At 40.4% G+C, this 19155-nt stretch overlaps 1 protein-coding gene across 14 annotated transcripts in view; it reads left to right on the top strand.

Annotated features, from left to right (window-relative positions):
• Positions 1-267: 267 nt before the first annotated feature.
• The window catches only part of cacna1g (calcium channel, voltage-dependent, T type, alpha 1G subunit), a 453630-nt gene continuing 434742 nt past the window's right edge, over positions 268-19155 (top strand). For 9 of the 14 annotated variants that reach the window (XM_051936495.1, XM_051936491.1, XM_051936490.1 and 6 more), the window contains exons 1-2: positions 284-907; positions 1657-1968. In XM_051936495.1, coding sequence (XP_051792455.1) covers positions 1664-1968 — 305 coding nt within the window. In that variant the 5' untranslated portion in view covers positions 284-907; positions 1657-1663. Of the gene's footprint in view, positions 908-1656; positions 1969-19155 lie in introns of all 14 variants that reach the window. The other 5 variants (XM_051936496.1, XM_028819905.2, XM_051936493.1 and 2 more) reach the window with 2 other exon arrangements.

The raw sequence follows: 19155 nt of genomic DNA, 5'->3' as shown, positions 1-19155 counted from the left end.
GGTGCTGGAAATCGAAGAGTCCTGGAAAAAAGGGCAAAAAAGAGGGCAAAACGGAGCTTAGAATAAAGAGTCCACCAATCAGCTAAAAGGTATGTCTTTTCCATGCTCTTGATTGGCTGTGAGCTGTCAATAAGATTCCAGCTGTTTCGTCCGCCCACTCACCGCTAAGTGACGTGGTCTCTGGCGAATCACAGAGAGAAGACGGCCGGCTGCCGTGCCAGTGTGGATCAGGGCGGGTCGAGGGCGGGGAAATGAAGTTGGTCCTGAATCCAGCTGTGAAGCTTTCCTGATCGGGGGCTTCAGGTTTCAGCCCGTGCTTCACGGGGAGTGAGAGAGGGCACTGTGCGGACTTTTTTTCTCTCTCTCCTAAAGCTGCAAGGCAAGGAGCAATCACCATGCAAGGAGCCATCCCACTCATCGGGCTATAGACGCATGATGCTAAAAAGACTACTGCCTCTGGATACCTCTCCCTGGAAAAGAGCTGAAGATATTCCGATAAGGAATAAAATAACACTTTATCGATTTATTTTGCGCATAAAAAAGACTTATTTAAGAAAACAATACAGAGGCAACCAAAGTAAACGTTCCATTGTTCTTTTGTAAAAATTAACCAACTCAAGAAGTGGAAATTACAATATTTTTTGCCTCGAAAGCACATGGATTTTCTTCAGAGATGGAATTAAAAGCGAGCCAACAGTGCGTTGTTTTTAACACAATGGAGTAAAGGCGACGGAATCAGGTCCGCTCCTTTCAGAATCAATGTCGAACAAATCATCTTTACTGTAGGAAAAATTAAAACACAACATCTACCCGGCAGTCTTCCTGGAAGTTGCTCTTTTTTTTGTAGCAAGAAATTAAAATGCAATGACTGAAGACGACGTTCACATCTCTCAATTCACATTAAGAGGTAACGGTCTCGTATGTTTCTTTTTAGTGGATTGGGTAGCTAAATAGGAAATAAGAAACAGAGCTGTACAAGTTATTTTTTTTTCAGACGTTAGCAGTTAGAAGTTGTGACCAAATTTATGAACTGCTAGAATTACTTGGAAAAACCTCCTTTGTAGCGAACCGTTTTCTTAAACAAAAGAAAGTAATAAGTAAGCTAATATGAGCCGCGCAAGAAGCGCACGAATGCCTCGCTTGAATGTAAAGACTTACAATAAACATCTTATGTAATTTGCATGGATTTAATCTGTTGGAACTTCCTGTTTTAAAGGAGACAACATGCCTTTTAATACACGGGGCACACGGGCTTCCAGATTTGTATATGCATACGCGAATTAGAGAAAAGCTGGCCTTAATAAGGATTGTTCTTCAAAATGCTTCGAAAATTTACTTGTCTTATTCGGAGGTGCTCTTTCTAAACTAATGCATATTATCTTATCTCGGTGTCTACTTTAATTTATGCTTTTACCCTATGTGTTGGTTTATTTAGCAATCAAAGTGATCAAAAACATATCGGTAGCGTTGATTTCATTTTTAAGGTGGCTCCTCTCGCTAAAATAATGTGCCGTTTTTTTTCCAGGGCTACGTGTGGGCTTGAAAGCAAGCGCTGGCTGCTTTAAGATTCTCTGCATATGATTTATCATTATTTATTAAGGGTTAATACTTTGCAATATTTTAAAATTCCTTCTTTTTCCTTTTTCCTCGCTGGAGGGGTTGAATGATGGATGAGGATGAAGGGAATCAACCTGAAGACCAGAGGGCTAAGGAATCGGAGGGGAGATCTTCCATCCCCAGCACTTTTATCCGTCTCAACGACTTGTCCGGTGGCGGCGGCGGCGGAGAAAGGAGCGACCAGGATCCGGAGCCCGGCGCGGAGCAGAAGGAGCCAGCGGCGGCGGGGGAAGAGAGCTCAGGAGGCAGCACAGAAGCGCTCCCTTACCCGGCTTTGGCACCCGTCGTTTTCTTCTACCTAAAACAGACGACTCGACCTCGTAGTTGGTGTCTCAAGCTGGTCTGCAATCCATATCCTTTCTAAGATAGGCGAGCTGGGCTCTTCGTGTTTTATGTGGCCACGTGTTTGTGATTTTTTTTTACCAAGGGGGCACAGCGCGCCCAGGATTCAGAAGACTTTGCCAGGTAAGGAGATGTTTATCACTTGACATCCTTACGCATCGTCCGGAGGTGGCTACCTGGACAATTCGGTAGTGGCACACCTGCGCTTTGTGTGTATGTGTTTTGAGAGTGGGTGGGGGGTTGCTGTGCTTCCTGCTGAGTTTCTCTCTCTTTATATATATATATATATATATATATATATATATATATATATACTGTATATATATAATAATAGTGTCAATCTTTTAGGATCACCAGACTTTGTACTTTTATAGACATGAGAGTTCTGTGATTAAGTTTGGCAAGCATGTCGGAAGCGAAGAACCAATCTTTGAATTTCATCTCGGAAGGATCGCCGTTAGCGAAGTGCCTAGCGGAGTAATTCCGCTTTCGTTTCTATTGGCAACACAGCCACCCTGGATTCCCTTCAGCGCATCCCGATACAAATGAGCGCATGTGGGCACGGGGACCCAATGGCAGAGACTTGATAACGATAGGCTGCAATAAAGTACAAGTTCGGCCCTCCCGTTTAGATGCGGGGGGTTATATTATGGCATCGAATCCCGCTTACCAATGTTCGTTTTATTGCTCCCTCTCATTTCCAGATTTGACTTTAGATCGTGGGCGTGTGAAGCGAGGATGGCTTAGCTTTCTCGAGTGATTGTTATAAAGGAGCTTCATTTAGGTCATGACGGCAGTATTTTTTTTTTAAATTGGTGAGAGTGTCTTCTTGATCGTTGGTTGGGTTGAAGCGCAGCATTATCTTTTTAAATTAACATAAATGGATCATCATCGTTTAAGTTTTGAGTTGAGAACTGTGGTGAGGCCGCTTACACGGTCCTCCATCGCTTTCATGTACCTTTATAGTGAGCTCTGATCTAACCCTTTTACGGCTCAAGCCAAGAGGTTTAAGACACTGAATACACGCATAGCAAACTCACTTTCAGTGCTATAAGAGAACAGCACAGGAGCGACCATTTCTGTTGTTGATTTTCTTTAAGGCAGTCCGAACACTTGAATTTGTTCTGTAGAAGCGAATGCCTTAGTGCCAAAACAGCCTTGGCACATCCACCGTCTTCAGTTTATGTACAGGAAAAAAAAAGAGAAGTAATCAGCTGATGAAGTTCGACACGCTGCACTGTAGCTCAGGGGTTTGGAAAAGAAAACGTTCAAATACTCACCAGGCAAAAAAGAAAAGAAAATCAGACGAAATGCAGGGAACTCAGTGGCGTCTCTCCGAGTTTGAGTCGCATGCTCTGCAGCGCGGCGTATGGCGCACTGAGCAAAGTCCGCGTGCAGTACGGTGGACATCGTGTACAGCCTGTAAAAAGTAACGGACCTGTGACTCTTTGGGGCTCGGGTGGCAATGTTTCTGTATCCGGGGACAGAGGTCTTGAATTCACAGCGTGATTTGCTCCGAGTGGGGGCACAAGGTTGCGGCGGCCACACGCAACTCGAATGAGAATGGCATCGGACAAGGTGTACGCAATAGCCCCTATCCCCAAGTCCTCTACCCACTTCTCATCCCCACCAACTCTAGCCAGTCAAACGATCGTGGAAACGCTTGGGCGCAATCAGCGTAACACATCTGAGTTCACATTACTGGTAGCATATTTTCAACAATTTCATAAAATTCATAAATCCATCCATCCATTTTCCAACCCGCTGAATCCGAACACAGGGTCACGGGGGTCTGCTGGAGCCAATCCCAGCCAACACAGGGCACAAGGCAGGAACCCGGGCAGGGTGCCAACCCACCGCAGAAATTCATAAATTTGTTTGCGTATTTGTATGATCCCGCTTATAAATCGTCCTAAATAAAGTAATGGTGCTTTTAATAACACACGGCTCTACTTCATTCTGATGTGCATTTAATTGTTAATAATAATTGCATTTGTGTTTATTTATATATTTGTTTATTGCGTGGACCAATACGGTTTAACATTGGGAGTCCTAGGGTCGCAGAGAACAGCTGGATAGAAACAACGCCCACAACCATGAAATTAATTAAATGTAAAAATTACTAATTTATATGTTTTATTATTATTATTATAACCAGGAACCTAAGGTTTAACACACTACTTTTGGAGGAGCGTGAGCGGTTCCCATCAGTGTAATCTTCTGCACTTCTTGGGCTGTATGAAAATCCTGTCAGCTTCTCCAGATTCTTTTTGAATCCTTTCTTGCTGGTACCAAGAGCCCTAAATCATTACATGCACAACTCTAGTGTTGGTGCCCCACATGCTGCTGATCTCAATGTCTAAATGTGTATATCAGTTTTGCTTTTCATCTTCTTTGAGTAAGATGTTGTTGTCATCTGGGACTGCTACATTGAACAGCAGGCATTACTTCTGCATCAAGTGATGGACCACCGTATCAGAACGGTTTAGCTGAATTGTATGATCAGTTTGCAGTGTGTACCATAGAGCAATAGATAGCTGGTTGCCCTGCTAGTTTTATCTATTCAGTAGAAGCTTGCATTGCACATCCAGCGATGATATGGCTGGTCATCTTCTAAGCTTTCTGCACTTGTTCTCAACCAGCTGCTTCAAGATGATCTCCTAATGGTGTCTGGTGTTGAGTGCCAGGTCCTGAGCTGCCCTGAGTAGGCATTTAGTCTCTCGTTGGTGTATGGAGCTGTTCAGCCATGCCACACTTGGCCTTTTTTTCCACCAATGATCTGTCAAGGCTACAGTACTATGGGCTGTGCAGTGGCTTTTTATATATAGAACTGCAATTTCAATGATGGTCTCAAGTCTCAACTTCATTCCAGATTGGTCAATGGGATGTGCAACCAGGTATTTTGCTCTTACTTTTCTTTGCTATTGCTGTGAGGTAGTATTTTGCTCTGCTGGCCTTAGGAGTCTTCACATGCTAAATTAATGAACTTATCTTTGCCAAACTTGATTAAATCGCTCAACCCAACAATGGTACTGTTGTATGGAGATGTAAGTTTCATAAGTCCGTGGCCACCATTCTGTCTTTTTATCTGTAGTTGCTTGACATTTGCCTTTGGATCGTGAAGTCTACACACCTGCCTGTATTTCAATTGAATTTACAAAAGAAATGCAACCAAGTGCATCTGAAATGTTGTATGCTGCCATGGACAAAGGTGTCTACCAAATAATAAGTAGCAGTAGAACTCCTTATACTTGTTTTTCTTTACTCTTCTTGTCTACCCTGTGTAAATCTTTTTCCCATTTCCTATTATTGTGACTTCTACCCTACGCTATTATATAAACAGAAAATTCACCACATATTACCGTAATATGCATTAACTTGGGTGACATGACCACCGGCTGTACAGCACCAAAGATTTGGGTCTCATACCCAGCCTGACCACTATCCCTGTGGAGTTTGGACATTCTCTTTGTGTCCACTTAGCTGTGCTTGTTAGATTAGCAGGTCACTTCATGAGTAGAAGTGGGCTCTGTGATGGATGTGAATCTCATTCTGGCTCAGCTTCCCTCTGTACTCTCATCTACTCTTAGAAATGAAGATGCCAAAGAAGTTCATTAGACGATGCCTTAGAGAAACCATTTTTGGTTCCCAAAAGAGTCATCCATATAAAAGTTCAAGACAGAACTTTTTATTTAGATTTGTAAACAGGCCCTGTAAATAATCATGAATAGATGATAACAGATTTGTGAAATACTGATTATAAAAGAACAATAACTCTGGCAAAATTCTGTTTTTTTCTAGTCTGTTGTATCCTGCTAGGTAGCCTATTATTTATGCATTAAATATTTCTGTTCGGCCCACATATTAAAAGTCTTTTCAAACTCCAAAGACCCAACTTCATATGGATATAACCATTCCCAGAATTAAATTGTTCATTGTCAAGCGATGAAACCACACAAGCCAGTAAAGTGACATTTTAGAACAATGACTTTTAAGAGTCTTATGCTGTCAAAATCCCAGTTTCATATTTAAAGAACCTTACCAGAATGAAATGGCTTTTTCAATAAGTTGTTCTACAAGGAACCACACCGCCCAGTAAAGTGCCATTAGAGAAACATTTACACATTTTTAAGACTGTACACTCTTAGACATAAAGAGGCCAAAGTGGTACTTCAGTGCAGAGGGACCACATTTGGGTCACAAATGATCCATCCATGAACGTTTGGGAAAGAACCTTTATTAATTTAGAACTAATATTCCACAAATAAGAAGAAAAGGACAGATTTATGACATACCACTAGGTTAATGGTGTCAAAAGGACTCTTGCTTCATAAAATAAGATATGCTAAGTTCATGTTTTCCTGATCTGCAAGTATTCATTGGTAATCTTCTATACATTAAATACAATATTCCTGTTTCATCCACATATTAAGAACATTTTTCAAAGCTCCAAGAACCAATTTCATGTTCAAGGAAGCCTTATAGAATGAAATGGCTCTTTGTTAAGCAATGGCCATACAGAGGACCACACAACCCAGTAAAGTGTCATTAAAGACATTACTTTTTGGAGTTTAATGTTGCCAAGACGGACTTTTGGAACTCTGCTAATGCTAAATCCAAATGGGTGATCATTTACTGTGTTTTGTACAGATATGTTGTTTATTCAGATATAAGGAGACTCATGAAATGGTGTCTGTAATCAAGGGTATTTCTAGGTGTTATGCAATCCAGTCTTCCCCATACTTAAAGTGTCAGAATGATGAACGTCACGATGTTTAATGTTACAAGAAGCATACAAATGATGTGAAACGCTGTTTGTATTCATCTATTAAAGTGTTTATAGCATCGTGGAACATTATTTAAATCAATTGTGCCATAACTTCAATTGGCATTGTTTATCATTTTATATACCATGACCTTGCATTGGACAAAGTGGTTACAGCAAAGGAAGAAATGATTGAATGTCTTTTACAATTATTATTCAATTACTACAAAACCTTATGTTACTAAGCAGAGGCTGTACTTGCAGTGGCAAAGCAGTTCAGCATTCAAACATGAGGCCACGGCTTTCAAATATTCCCCTTCAATAAATGCACAATGTGAACGGGTTTCGATGAACAGCATCCCCTGCTGGACAACATAATGCACTGAATATGTCACCTTATTTTGGATCTTCATCACTAAAAAATGAAATGCTACTGTAGTAGCCATTAAACTCAGTGAGAATGAGAGAGAGAGGAGAGAGAGCACATTCTCTTATCATTTCAAAAAGTCTTCCGACGCAAGGGAGTGCTTGTGTGAATGTGGTGGTCTGTGGGGGAGTAAAATCATCTTTGCTGATTTTTAAAATGGAAGACTTTAAGGGCAGCAGTGTGCCAAATTTTGAACTTGCTCTCTATGATTACTCAGTACCTTTCTTATATGGCTTTGTTCATACAGTCTTGGAACCCCTCAGGCAAATGCACACCTGTCTAAGAAGTGCATTACTCCAAAATGTGGGAATCAGCAGCATGCTCCATTGTTACAGGGGTGTAGCAGTCATACATGTAGCTATGTTTATATTATGTTTGTGTATATAATGTATGTTAGCATGTGCAAGTAACACATTCTCTGGACTCGTTCCTCGTGACATTGAGGACTCTATAAACCCAGTAACTGAGATTAGCACTGCTGCAGGTCTCATGGATCTCGAATCCCTTGTCTGCTTGTTTGGTTAACTGGACATTCTAAACTGGTCCAGTGCTGGGTAGCCAGCATCCCATCAAGCATTGCACCCAGTGCTGCCCAGATAGGCCTCAGTACCCTGTGACCCTGAACTAGATAAAGCAAGTTTGAAAAACTAGGATAACTAAAAAATACTACATCATTGAAAAAATAGAATACAACAAACTATATTAGGTAAAATTAAAAGGCATTTTTCATGAATAGATAGCTGAAAAACATTATGTAATTAATAAATAAAATAACAGCCACTATATTAGGTACAACTGAACGGCACTACATGATAGATAGATATGTAAGACTGTGTGTGATAGATAGATAGATGTGAAAGGCACTACAGTATATAACAGATAGATAATAAGTTTAGCATAGTCGTCAGGATTAGATAGATAGATAGATAGATAGATAGACAGATAGACAGTACATTTCCTTTATTTATGTCTTTCGTGAGCAGAAAAAAAACACTGGTAAAATGAAAAATACTAACATAGACAGGTACCTGAAAAGCACTATGTCATTGATAAAACAAAATAAAAGGGGCTATGTTAGGTAAAAGTGAAAGACTCTATATCATAGGTAGATATGTAAGTCATTATATTATATTAGACACTAGATTAAACATTAAATAGGCACTATATTCCAGATAGACAAATATGAAAAGCACTATATAACATTAGTCTTAATAGATACATATGAAAGACACAATATAATAGATAACAAAAATCACTATATAATTAAAAGATAAGACACTTGATAAAGGAACTACATAAAACGCTACTGTCAATGAGCAATATGACGGTGGGATAAATTTATATGAATGATGTAGTGTAGATAGATAGATAGATAGATAATTTTGCCATAGCGATCATTTAGAGTTGTTAGTCCATAACGTCAAGAAAACCACAGGGGCATAATTGGCACTGGTGTGGTGTATTCTTATAAACAAGATTACTGCTTTAGGTGAGAAATATAGCACACGGCTCAGAAAGGAAATCAAGTGGTCACACGCATACTGGCTAATGAGCAAATGCTTATTAAGGCACTTAATCTAAAGAACACTGGCTTACGTACTTTTGTGTTTTTTAGTGAGATTCTCAGAAGAATTTAGAACAGGTGTTTAGAATCGCTTGCGTGTCTTAAATTGGAAGAGAGGTGGGGTGGCAGGGAATGGCTAAAGGGAACCAAAAATACATAAGAAAGCTCCAGCAGGACTCTAATGCAGTGATGTGTGCAGTATGACGGTCTATTTGGAGGATGTTATTCATTAATTCTTACGAATCCATTATTATTTGTTGTGACAACGATGCCAGCTTGTGATTTTTTTTTTTTTAGGCGACTCTAGATGTAAACTAGTTTTTATGGCTCTCTAAAATGAGTGGGCGCTTTTTTCCCACGGATCCAAAATAATCTGTGCATTTGTGTGCTGTAAGTTCTGCCCGTGTGTGCGTTTCTTTTTCTCCAGGAGACTTTCGTGTGATGAGGGGACTGATAGCTCCCAATGTGAGTGTGATTCTGTGAACCAGTGCTCCCAGTGATGAATTGCTGTACAAGGTTGTTTCTGTACGATTTGCACTACAGTGCTGCAAGACCCTAAAATCTGTTCAGGCTGATTCATAGAATGAGTGGATGCATTTGTTTTAGCTGCCGTTGAAAATCATGGTGTGATGCGGGCTTGAAAGTGGTTGAACAGATTAACGGTCCTTGGGTAGTTTAGTATTTCCAGGTTTGATTTATTTTCCTGCAGAACATTATCTATCTAATTAACACTTGAGCCCTACTAAATAGTGTTGCCAATATGACTAAGTTCTTTTGCGTACAACACACCTTTGGTTGCTTTAGTTGACTAAAATCTCTCATTGGTGTGGAAGACGAACCTTCTGTGTTCCAAAGCTGGTGACAGTGTTGACACTGTCGCTCAGCTCATCTGTCTGCAGTCGAACTTTATTTCTCATTAAATTATTGTTGTTTTTACTGCATAGACTTATTTGTTCAGTGAAAAATATACATATACAGTACATATGTACATATTATAACTCAAAGTTATCAGAAAATACAGAATGGAATTCAAGATGGAGCTCAAGACATTTATTTTGGAATTTGAACCTGGACAGGAAGATACACTAACAACATAATCAATACACACCAAGCAGATGTAGTTGTTTTACATCAGACAAAACAGTTAAATAGCTTTCAATGTGCTTTTGTGAAAGAGGGTCCTTGTTTTTATCTGGCAGATGACTTTGTGGAAAACACCCTATAAATGCAGATACAAGGTATGTCAGTGCTTGGGAAGACAGAAGGAATTCAGCAGCTAAATATATCGTTAAAAAAGTGGGAATAGTACGTCAGTTGCCTAATGGACTAGATAACAGAGAAAATAGCTACGGAATAAACGAGAAGTGAGTAAATTGAGCGAAGAGGAGTTCAGAATTCCAAAAAAACAGAGTTGTCTTAGGCATCCAGAAACCGAAGCTCCCCGTAAAGAGCGGTCCATTTTGGTAGGCTGAGAATTGGGCTATTAGAGATACAGAGATATGTGTACACATTACATGTGGGAATTAAAAAACAAGGTTATGATGCAGGCTGTGTGGTTAAAGCTTTGGATCTCAAACCCTGCGGTTGTTGGTTCAAATCCCGCTACTGACACTGGGTGACCATAAGCGAGTCCCTTCATCTGCCTTTGCCTTAATTAGAAAACTGAAAGAAATGTCACCAATTGTATCATAAATGTTGTCAGTCACCTTGGACAAAGATGTCAGCCAAATAATGAAATGTAAATAATATTTTATGTAAGGAACTTCTGATTGGGGAATGGCATGGTATGTTTACTCACTTTATGTTGCTCCCTTTTGTAAGTCTCTTTGGATTAAAGCGCATGCTATGCAAGTAAAGGTAAAGGTAAATGGTATCACTACCAGGGTGCTCGGGTTTGCATGATCTACGGCTGCTCGTATGGGTTTCTTCCGGGTTTCATTCTACAGTCCAAAGATGTGCAGGTTAGGCGGATTGACATTACTAAACTGGTCTTAAGCCCACTGTATACGACTTCTAGTCAGAGGTGATGTCATACTTGATGTCTGTGAGTTTGTGGCATGAGGATGTCAATTTATAAGACTAGAAATTTCTGGAGAACGTCAGCCTGACTGTGTCACAACTCTCCAACACAGTGTCACATTTCTTATGTATCTGGTGCTAGCACCTTTATCTGACAGGCACTAGCACGCTGCCTAGCAGAGCAGGCACAGCACAAAAACTTTACAGGTGCAGGTTGAGCAGTAGTCTTGGCACTTTTTTTCGTATTTCCATTCTTTGATGTGACATAAAAGACAAGGCATCGGACAGACGAGTCTCTCTTCTTTTTGTGACGTCCAAAACATCCGTGTTCCTCCTTAATTGTTGCTTTGGTGTGCACACATTGGTTGTCAGGTCTTGCACAAGCAGAGCCTGCCCCACGACTTAAGGCTGATTTTGTCAGTATGACAGACTGGTGGGACTGAGTCATTGGGGGTGTCACACAGCATGATAGCCGTGATTGGTGCAGACTCGACCGGATTATGTAAATGAAGTCTGTGACTGAAAAGTCATGTAATGTGACATAGCCTTTAGTGTGTGTTCAACCTACACTCTGTCCAGCTGTTGCTCCAATTGCGAGTGATGATTGTTGGGATAGGCTCCTGCTGCACTAAATTATTGGGTTAAGGAAATGGACAGATGGACGTCTGAGTTGCAGTGGAATCAGAATTATCCACAGCTAGTGTGTACAAATGAAACATGGGGTGAGGTAAGGTAATTACTAAAGCTAAGGAAGGCAGAGGGTTTGAGGTAATCATGGCTCCAAAGAGTGGCACATGAAAATAAGAATTTCACTGCACTCTGTATATGTCATAATAATGGCTCTGTAAACCTATACAAGCTCGGATCGGCAGAGGAAAGTCATCCAACAGCACGAGAGAAAGAAAAATAGATACATTACTATATAAATACTGTATATGGACCAGCAAGAGTTTTAATATGCCATGTAATATTGGGTGTGCTATTTTGGGGACTGGTGCCCTGTTCGAGGTCGGCTAGATGTTACAAGGCGTGAACTGGAGTCCGATAATGTCCAATAATGCATATGGAGGAAATATTCAATGTCACCCACCCTGTACTAAGTGATGGAGTGATCCTTGCTGTGTATTTAACTTTACCTCAGAGTTCTTAACTTTTGCTTAAAATAAAATTTTCAAACATTTTCCGTTAAACACTATCGTAATCTCAATTTTCCATTCTTTGGTGTGTTTGTGGGTAGTGCAGTGGGCAGGGCAGCAGTTTCTACAGAACCTCAAATGTCTTTGATTTGAGTCCTGTGTCTGGCCAGGTTGGGTTAAATTGTGTTAGGAAGGCTTATTGTGTTTGTTGACTTGCCCATATGAGGCTATTGAAATTGGCACTGCCGGGCAGATATGCCGAAGCAGAATATACTGTATGTGGTATTAAGGCAGTGACCCTGCTGGGTCCTCGCTATGGGATTTGGGATGGAACGGGGTCAGATGTTGGGGGTTGGGTGGGGGGGCAGTTGAGTGTCTAAATGTTACCATTTAGTGTGAGCTTTAAACCTAAGCCTTAACTTCCCTCCTAAAGCTGTGCTGACTGCAAATGTATGATATTGCTGTATTTTGGTACAGTAGGTACAGTGGTGAATAAATAAAGAACAATCGTTAATAATAAATTGAGTAAATAAATACACATCTAATGCAATGGCTTCGTTGTATGCATGAACTTGGACATCAAGCGGAGAGGGGAGGATTACTGAATATATGAGAAGTATGGCTTTCAACTCCGTCCACATCAGTCCATGCCTGACCTCGTATCCCACAGCAGGCTACGTGTCCTGCAGCAAGGAGAGGGTTACTGAATTTGGGAGGAGTGTGACATTCAACTCTGCCCACATCACTCCCTGCCCGTCTTGGGTCTTACAGTGAGGGGAGGATTATTGAATATGGGAGGTCTGACATCTGAGGCATCAGACTCCGCCCACATCTGCCCCCACCCATCTTGTTTCCCATAGCTTGGGGTAGTTGACCAATGGTGTAAGGTGAGCAATAATAAAAGGACAGGTTATTTTTATGAAACACATTTTCTGACGGCTTTATAAGGATTGAGCCCAGGAGAATCAAAAGAAAGACTTGAAACAACCTTGAGAAGAAGAACTTAGGGTGGAGGCAAAGGAGGCAGACCACAAAATGAGCAGTTAGGTGGTAAAAGTCTTCAGGGGCACAATCACGGGAAAGAAAAGACGGTATGAGACATCCTGTTTAAGAAATTACAATACAGAGCTGTAAACTCAACACAAACATGAGAGTCACAGCGCGCAGTTTCTTCATTTGCCACCTGTGTGGACAACTATGTGTCTGTTTTGTGCCTTTTAATCATTTAGCTGAGAGGTCCAATCCAACTCCAGACAGAATGCAGTTACTCGTGTGTACTTTCAGTATCTGAGGGAGTGGCACAGGATTTCTTGACCAAACAAAGTGTGTCTGCCATGATTAGAAGAAGAAAGCAACCAGCATCGTGTTGTAATCAGGAGGACGTGTGTCTCGGCGGTCCTTCTACCTGGCTGCCAGGCTCAGTTCAAGCAAAGTAGAGAAAGCAAATAAAAGTTAAGCAGAGCCCAAGGTCAACAGTAGGGGGCAGCAGGAGTGGAAACTTTATCTACTTCATCATGAGAAGTCAGCAATGTTGTCAGTAGGGAGCAGCCGTAGAGGAATCGTCACCTACTTCTTGCAGACCTCGACCAGGTATGGGACCTAAACCAATGGAAGCCAGGAAGGGACAGGGACAAATGTTTGCATCACCTCGTTATCAATACGATCATAGAAGGCCGTGGTAAATGGCAGAGAATGAGCTAAAATAATACCTTAATGTACTAAGAATGAGTATGGTGCTTTGACTTCATTTTAAATTCCAAGGCCATGTCGCACTTTATTTTATACAGCAGCATAAAACAGTTAACTGCATGCCGGGATCAGGTTTATAAGTAAGGGTATAACATATGCGGAGGAGGGAAAGAGAACCTGTCTATTCTTGGAGAACAGAAAGGAGGCAGGCTGCTCTTTACAATAAAAAAGTAATGATGATACAAAAATGCTTAATAACATTCAGACAGGCATCATGATATGTAATCCGTAACTTTTGCTCAGGCTCCGCTCCCCTAGTTTTAAGGACAGGGATTTCCTCCTGAGAGATACCTGGCTAGACACACTGATTTCTTAAAGATGAGATAAAGCTGAGGCGCAGAAATCTGAGCTGCGTTAACAAAGAGCTGCTGCTGCTGCTTTGAGGAAATGTTGGATGCTGGTGTCCGTAATACTTGAGCAGTAAACAGAAAAATTGGTGGTGTTACCGTAACACTTCAAAGTGGATGTGCGGAAACGCGCCATCCTAGACACTAAGACATATCCAAGGGCTACTATAATGCCGTGAGAGTCAATTTAACACTGGCTGTTATGTGGTGTGTGCCCGATAGAAGGTCTGATGGAGAAAATGAAGCCAGTAGAGCAATATAGCATCTGCCTGCAAATCTACAGCATGTGAAGAGAGACAGACACACTGATAGAGACACAGGCAAGTCAAATGATAGAATGACACGATAGGCACTATATAAAATAGACAGATAGATATGAACAAGGTAGACACCAAAAGCACTATATAATAGGCAGATGGAGAGACACTGAAAGGCGCTATATAACATAATCTGATAGGTATTGATGAATGGCACTATACAATAGATACATAATGAAAGGCACTATATAAGAAAACAATAGACACCTAAACAAACTACATAAAACATATAGACAGGTGTTATATAAAGGTGAATGACACAGTGTAGCTAGACAGACAGAAAGAAAAGACACTACATAACAGACAGATAGATTGATATGAAAGGCACTATATAATAGTCAGATAGATTGATAATAATAATAATAATTCATTACATTTATATAGCACTTTTCTCAGTACTCAAAGCACTATTGATATGAAAGGCACTATATAATAGTCAGATAGATTGATATGAAAGGCACTATGTAATAGACAGATGTTATATTATGGTGGGTCTGATTTCTGTGAATGATGTAGTGTAGCTAGACAGAAAGAAATCACCCTATAAAACAGGTATATATGAAAGGTGCTATATAACTATAGCTAGCTAGCTAGGGTGACACCAAAGGAGATAGATGAATGGATGGATATGTAAGGTGCTATATAACAGCAAGTTTGCAAGATGGATGGATATGAGGCACTTTATAACATAGCTAGTGATTTAGATAGATAATAAATGCTCTATATAACACAGACAGCTTTCTGTTTTTTATCGCAGTTTACCAATCCATGTAGTTATTGATGTTCTGTTAGGCTAACCGTGATTTTTATATCTGAATGAAATATATTTGCAATAACTTACGACCCCTGCAGGTAGTCACTGACCAATACATTTTTTGTCAAGTGTGTCTAAAAACCTTTCTCTTTTAACATACCAAGCTCATCTGTAAACATCGTTAAACACGTATGGCAGCAACTTGTAGGACTCTAAGCCAACAAAAATGACAACACAATGCAATGGGAAATATTCTGTTAAGTAATTCCAAAATGTTCTTGTTCCTAGATTTCAAGCTGTAGCACATTGTTTGTGCCCATGCTTTGCTTTAGTCAACGTAACTGCCACTTACACATCGTTCTAGGACGTGAGAGGAAACTGGAGCTCCTGAATAAAAAGATGCACACTCCACAGGAACGAGAACACCTCCAGGAACACTATAGAACCCAGATCTGTGAAGGCATCGGGCAGCCGCAGTCAGGGTGCCACACTAGTCCATTAGGTACATTTCTCACACCTGTCAAGACTGATCCGTCGAGCTTTGCCTGAATATGTGAGGGAGTGCTTTTTCTAATTTTAAAGTGCTACTCTATCGTGATATTGAAGCGGACCGCTTAGTCTCGCTGCTGACTATTTCATTCAAGCAATCTGGAGAACACTGAGAAAAACGTATGGAGAGAAGCACACGTGAAACATTGAGACGAGGCAAATCTGCAGATAAGAGGTACCTGAGCACACTGCCACTTGCCAGTCTCATACACCACAAGCAAGAGTAAGACAGAAGTCAAGGCAAGGGGTGAGGGGGGGAGCCCCCAGTTTTTTCAAGCTGCTTTGGGTGGGGGCTTACTAATATTTGAGGTAGTATGTGCTCAATCAGACTTGAAGTTGTGTCCTTGCATGCTTTTAATGGCTGTGGCTATAAAGTCATACCTTTATAAATGTACAGTAGATAAATACTAGGACAGTAGTGTAGCAGTAAGGTGGCACAACAGGGCAGGGCAGTGCCAGATAGTCAGCATATATTCTTTCTCCAAGTGAACTTATATGTTCTGTGCATTTGAACTGGGTGGGTCTAGTTCCAATGACCAGTGTTCAGTTTGATCTTAGGGTGGTGCCCATGTCTGCATCAGTTTTTTGGGGGTTATCCTTCCTATGCCTCAGTGAGCCCATCCTAGTCCAGAAGTCATCTACCTCCACTTGTTTGAGCCCCCACTTGTCCTTGCCCTGCATGGCTGAGAAGGTTCTTGGCTGCATACATGTGGCCTGACGGTGGATGTCTGCAGCCAGACTCTATTGGGCCTGGCTGGCGTCTCATCGCTTGCACTGCACATTATTACGTGGGTCACCCCAATAAGTGCACTTACTGTGATACCCCCGTCTGTCTGTATCCTCATGAAATGACTGTGCTCCCAGTGGGCCAATTCTGTTGAAACTCAGCACATTTATTCTTTGAGGAAATTTGACAGACAGTTCAATTTTCATTGAGATATCTTGACTACAGCACACTTTACACATTTTTGAAATTTCAAAATCTCTCATTGAGACACATTGGTGAATCAGTGAACCTGTTTATCTTAAAACAGAGAAGCATTTTGTGCAACTTTATCTACAAATTAGTTTATTGTGTAATTTTACCTTGAGAGCAGTTACGTCAGCTTATACATCTTTATATATTTTTCCTTTTGCTCGTTTCTCAGCCACTTCTAATGGCTATGATCTTAAACACCTGCAGTCAAGCAAAGACACCTTTCAGATGGACATGCGATGGGATGAGGTTAGATATGGGTGGGTCGGATGGCTGAATATTACTGTATAAGGAAGGTATGACATTAATATCAGGATTTTATTTTTTTGATTCACTAATAATGAGCTTCTTATATCTGATATTCTCATCATAGAAGTCTTTATAGGGTGTGTTCACATATAACACAGAAAGTCCTTACTGTGATAGCCTTGTCTGTCTGACTGTCCATCACATGAAACAACTGGATTCCCAGGGACCAGTTTTGTTGAAATATGGAGCACATATCTTTCAAGAACTTTTGACAGTTTAATTTTCATTGAAATGTCTTGAGTACAACGTGCTGTCCCCATTTTTTAATTTTGAAAATGTCCCATTATTGCTTTTTTATTGCTTTCTTGTGATAACAGAATAATCTTTTCGAGATCTTGAGAAAATGAAACCTAAGCTTTACTCCTGGTGAGCCTGCTAACACAACTAGTAACAATAATGATAGCAACTGAGGAAAACTCGTGTGGTGTGTACACAAATGTAAGTCTATTTGCATCATGTGTTTCTGTTTGTCTGCTTAGCGTCGCTTTGTGTCAAACTGCAATGGCTAATGTAGGCACCTTTTCAGTATCAAGATCTGATCTGATTATTTTTGGGCACCCCTCACACTATCTAAAACCACTAATGAAGTAAGCTGTAACAACTTCAGGTTTACTTTTAGTAAAGTTTGCTTGCATCCAGATGATATGGCGTGAGAAACAATTGATACATCAATTTACTCTGATTTCAGTGGCCATGAGTTCATCATATCTGTTGTAAAATGACACAAAGAACACAGATAAAGAGTTGGGGTACCACCTTGATAACCCTGTATAATTTGACAAGGTTTTGTGTAAATAAATGTGCAATTAGTTGCAGAGATCTCTTTACGGACACGAGTCCAAAGCAGGACTGAAGTTATTTAGCTGGTCTTCCGGGTTAGGAAGAACAATAGCAGGAAGGTTGTGGGTCCAGAAGGACGGATAACGTGAGGATGGAGATGACGCCATTGATGGAAGGGCTGTCAGTCACCTGGTCTGCAGAGAGAAAAAGAGAGAAAAGATCAGAAAACAGTGCCAACCCCTGGCTCGGTGGGTAACTACATTCACTAGCATCTCCAATACACACATTCGTGACACTGTCCATGTGTCAAACGTAGTTTGGTCCTCTTCTTCAGAGACTCCCATGTCTTCTGTACAGAATGCCCCCTTGCGTCCAACATTGATTATGCTTCATACACTAGATGTCTAGTGACCTGCAATCCAGTCATCATATGGTTTCCAATAAGCTAAACATTAGGCTATATGTTTATCTTCAGGAAACCATTTTGTTTAAGGTGGTGCCCATGTTGTTGTTGTTTTTTTTTTTAATCATTCTGTTATCATCAGAAAGCATTAAAAAATCAAATAATGTTACATATCCTCGCTCAACTTCCATACCTTATGTATGGCTCGGTGACACTTTATGCTACAGTAACTAAACGTGTACACAGTATATCCGTTACACTAAAAGCAACTTCTCGTCTGCAATATTGAAAGATTCTAATGACTACACGTTTCTCAGACACTGCCATTTATCGGCGAAGTGCCGCAATGATCTGCTATTTGTTATATTCAGATGCAGCCAACAATTTTAGCTTTTATACCTCAGCACAGATTTTACATTTCCAGCGGGAATCTCTTTGAAAAAATTTAATGTTTAAGAAATTTGAGCTTCAGTTAGCCACAGTCCCTCCACATCCAAGAACTAACAACAGCAAAGGAATCTTCTTATCATTTAAGCAGGAATCTGCCATCTGTGAAAGCATCTTCAGCCATGTGATATTGTAAAGATGTATTTAAAACATATTATATGTGTACTATTAATAATAATAATAATAATTCATTAATACATATAATTGCATTTTGTTGTCACTGTTATTTACCATTATGACACTCTGTTACACAGTCAAAGTAAATGTTTTGATGAAAAAATTAAAAAACACTCCAGCGTTCAGACCAGCGAGCCAAATCTCTGAACACACCTGAATGTTACACCATGTAGGCCTTTTCTTACTATTTAATGCTGGGGGTTACAAGTGCAACTCTAAGGAGTTTTTTTTTTTTGGTGTTTAAAATTGGATTTAATGAGTTAAAGAAGCAAATGAATGGATTGTCCAGGACTCACCTGAAATGACCCCTGCAATGATTCTGCTACCTCCACTTCCTAATGATAAATCTAACTTTAACTGAGTTGTATGTGTGATGTTGATAGGCATAATGTCAGGTGAAATGTAACTAGCCAAAGCCTAATGGCTGTGTCACACAGTGCATACTCAGAGCCTAATCCCCATTATTATTCTTCTTCC

The sequence above is a fragment of the Erpetoichthys calabaricus genome, chromosome 14 (assembly GCF_900747795.2).
Source record: "Erpetoichthys calabaricus chromosome 14, fErpCal1.3, whole genome shotgun sequence".
NCBI classification, from domain to species: Eukaryota; Metazoa; Chordata; class Cladistia; order Polypteriformes; family Polypteridae; genus Erpetoichthys; species Erpetoichthys calabaricus.
Note: the sequence above shows the minus strand (reverse complement) of the source record. Positions and strands in the feature narration are given on the sequence as shown.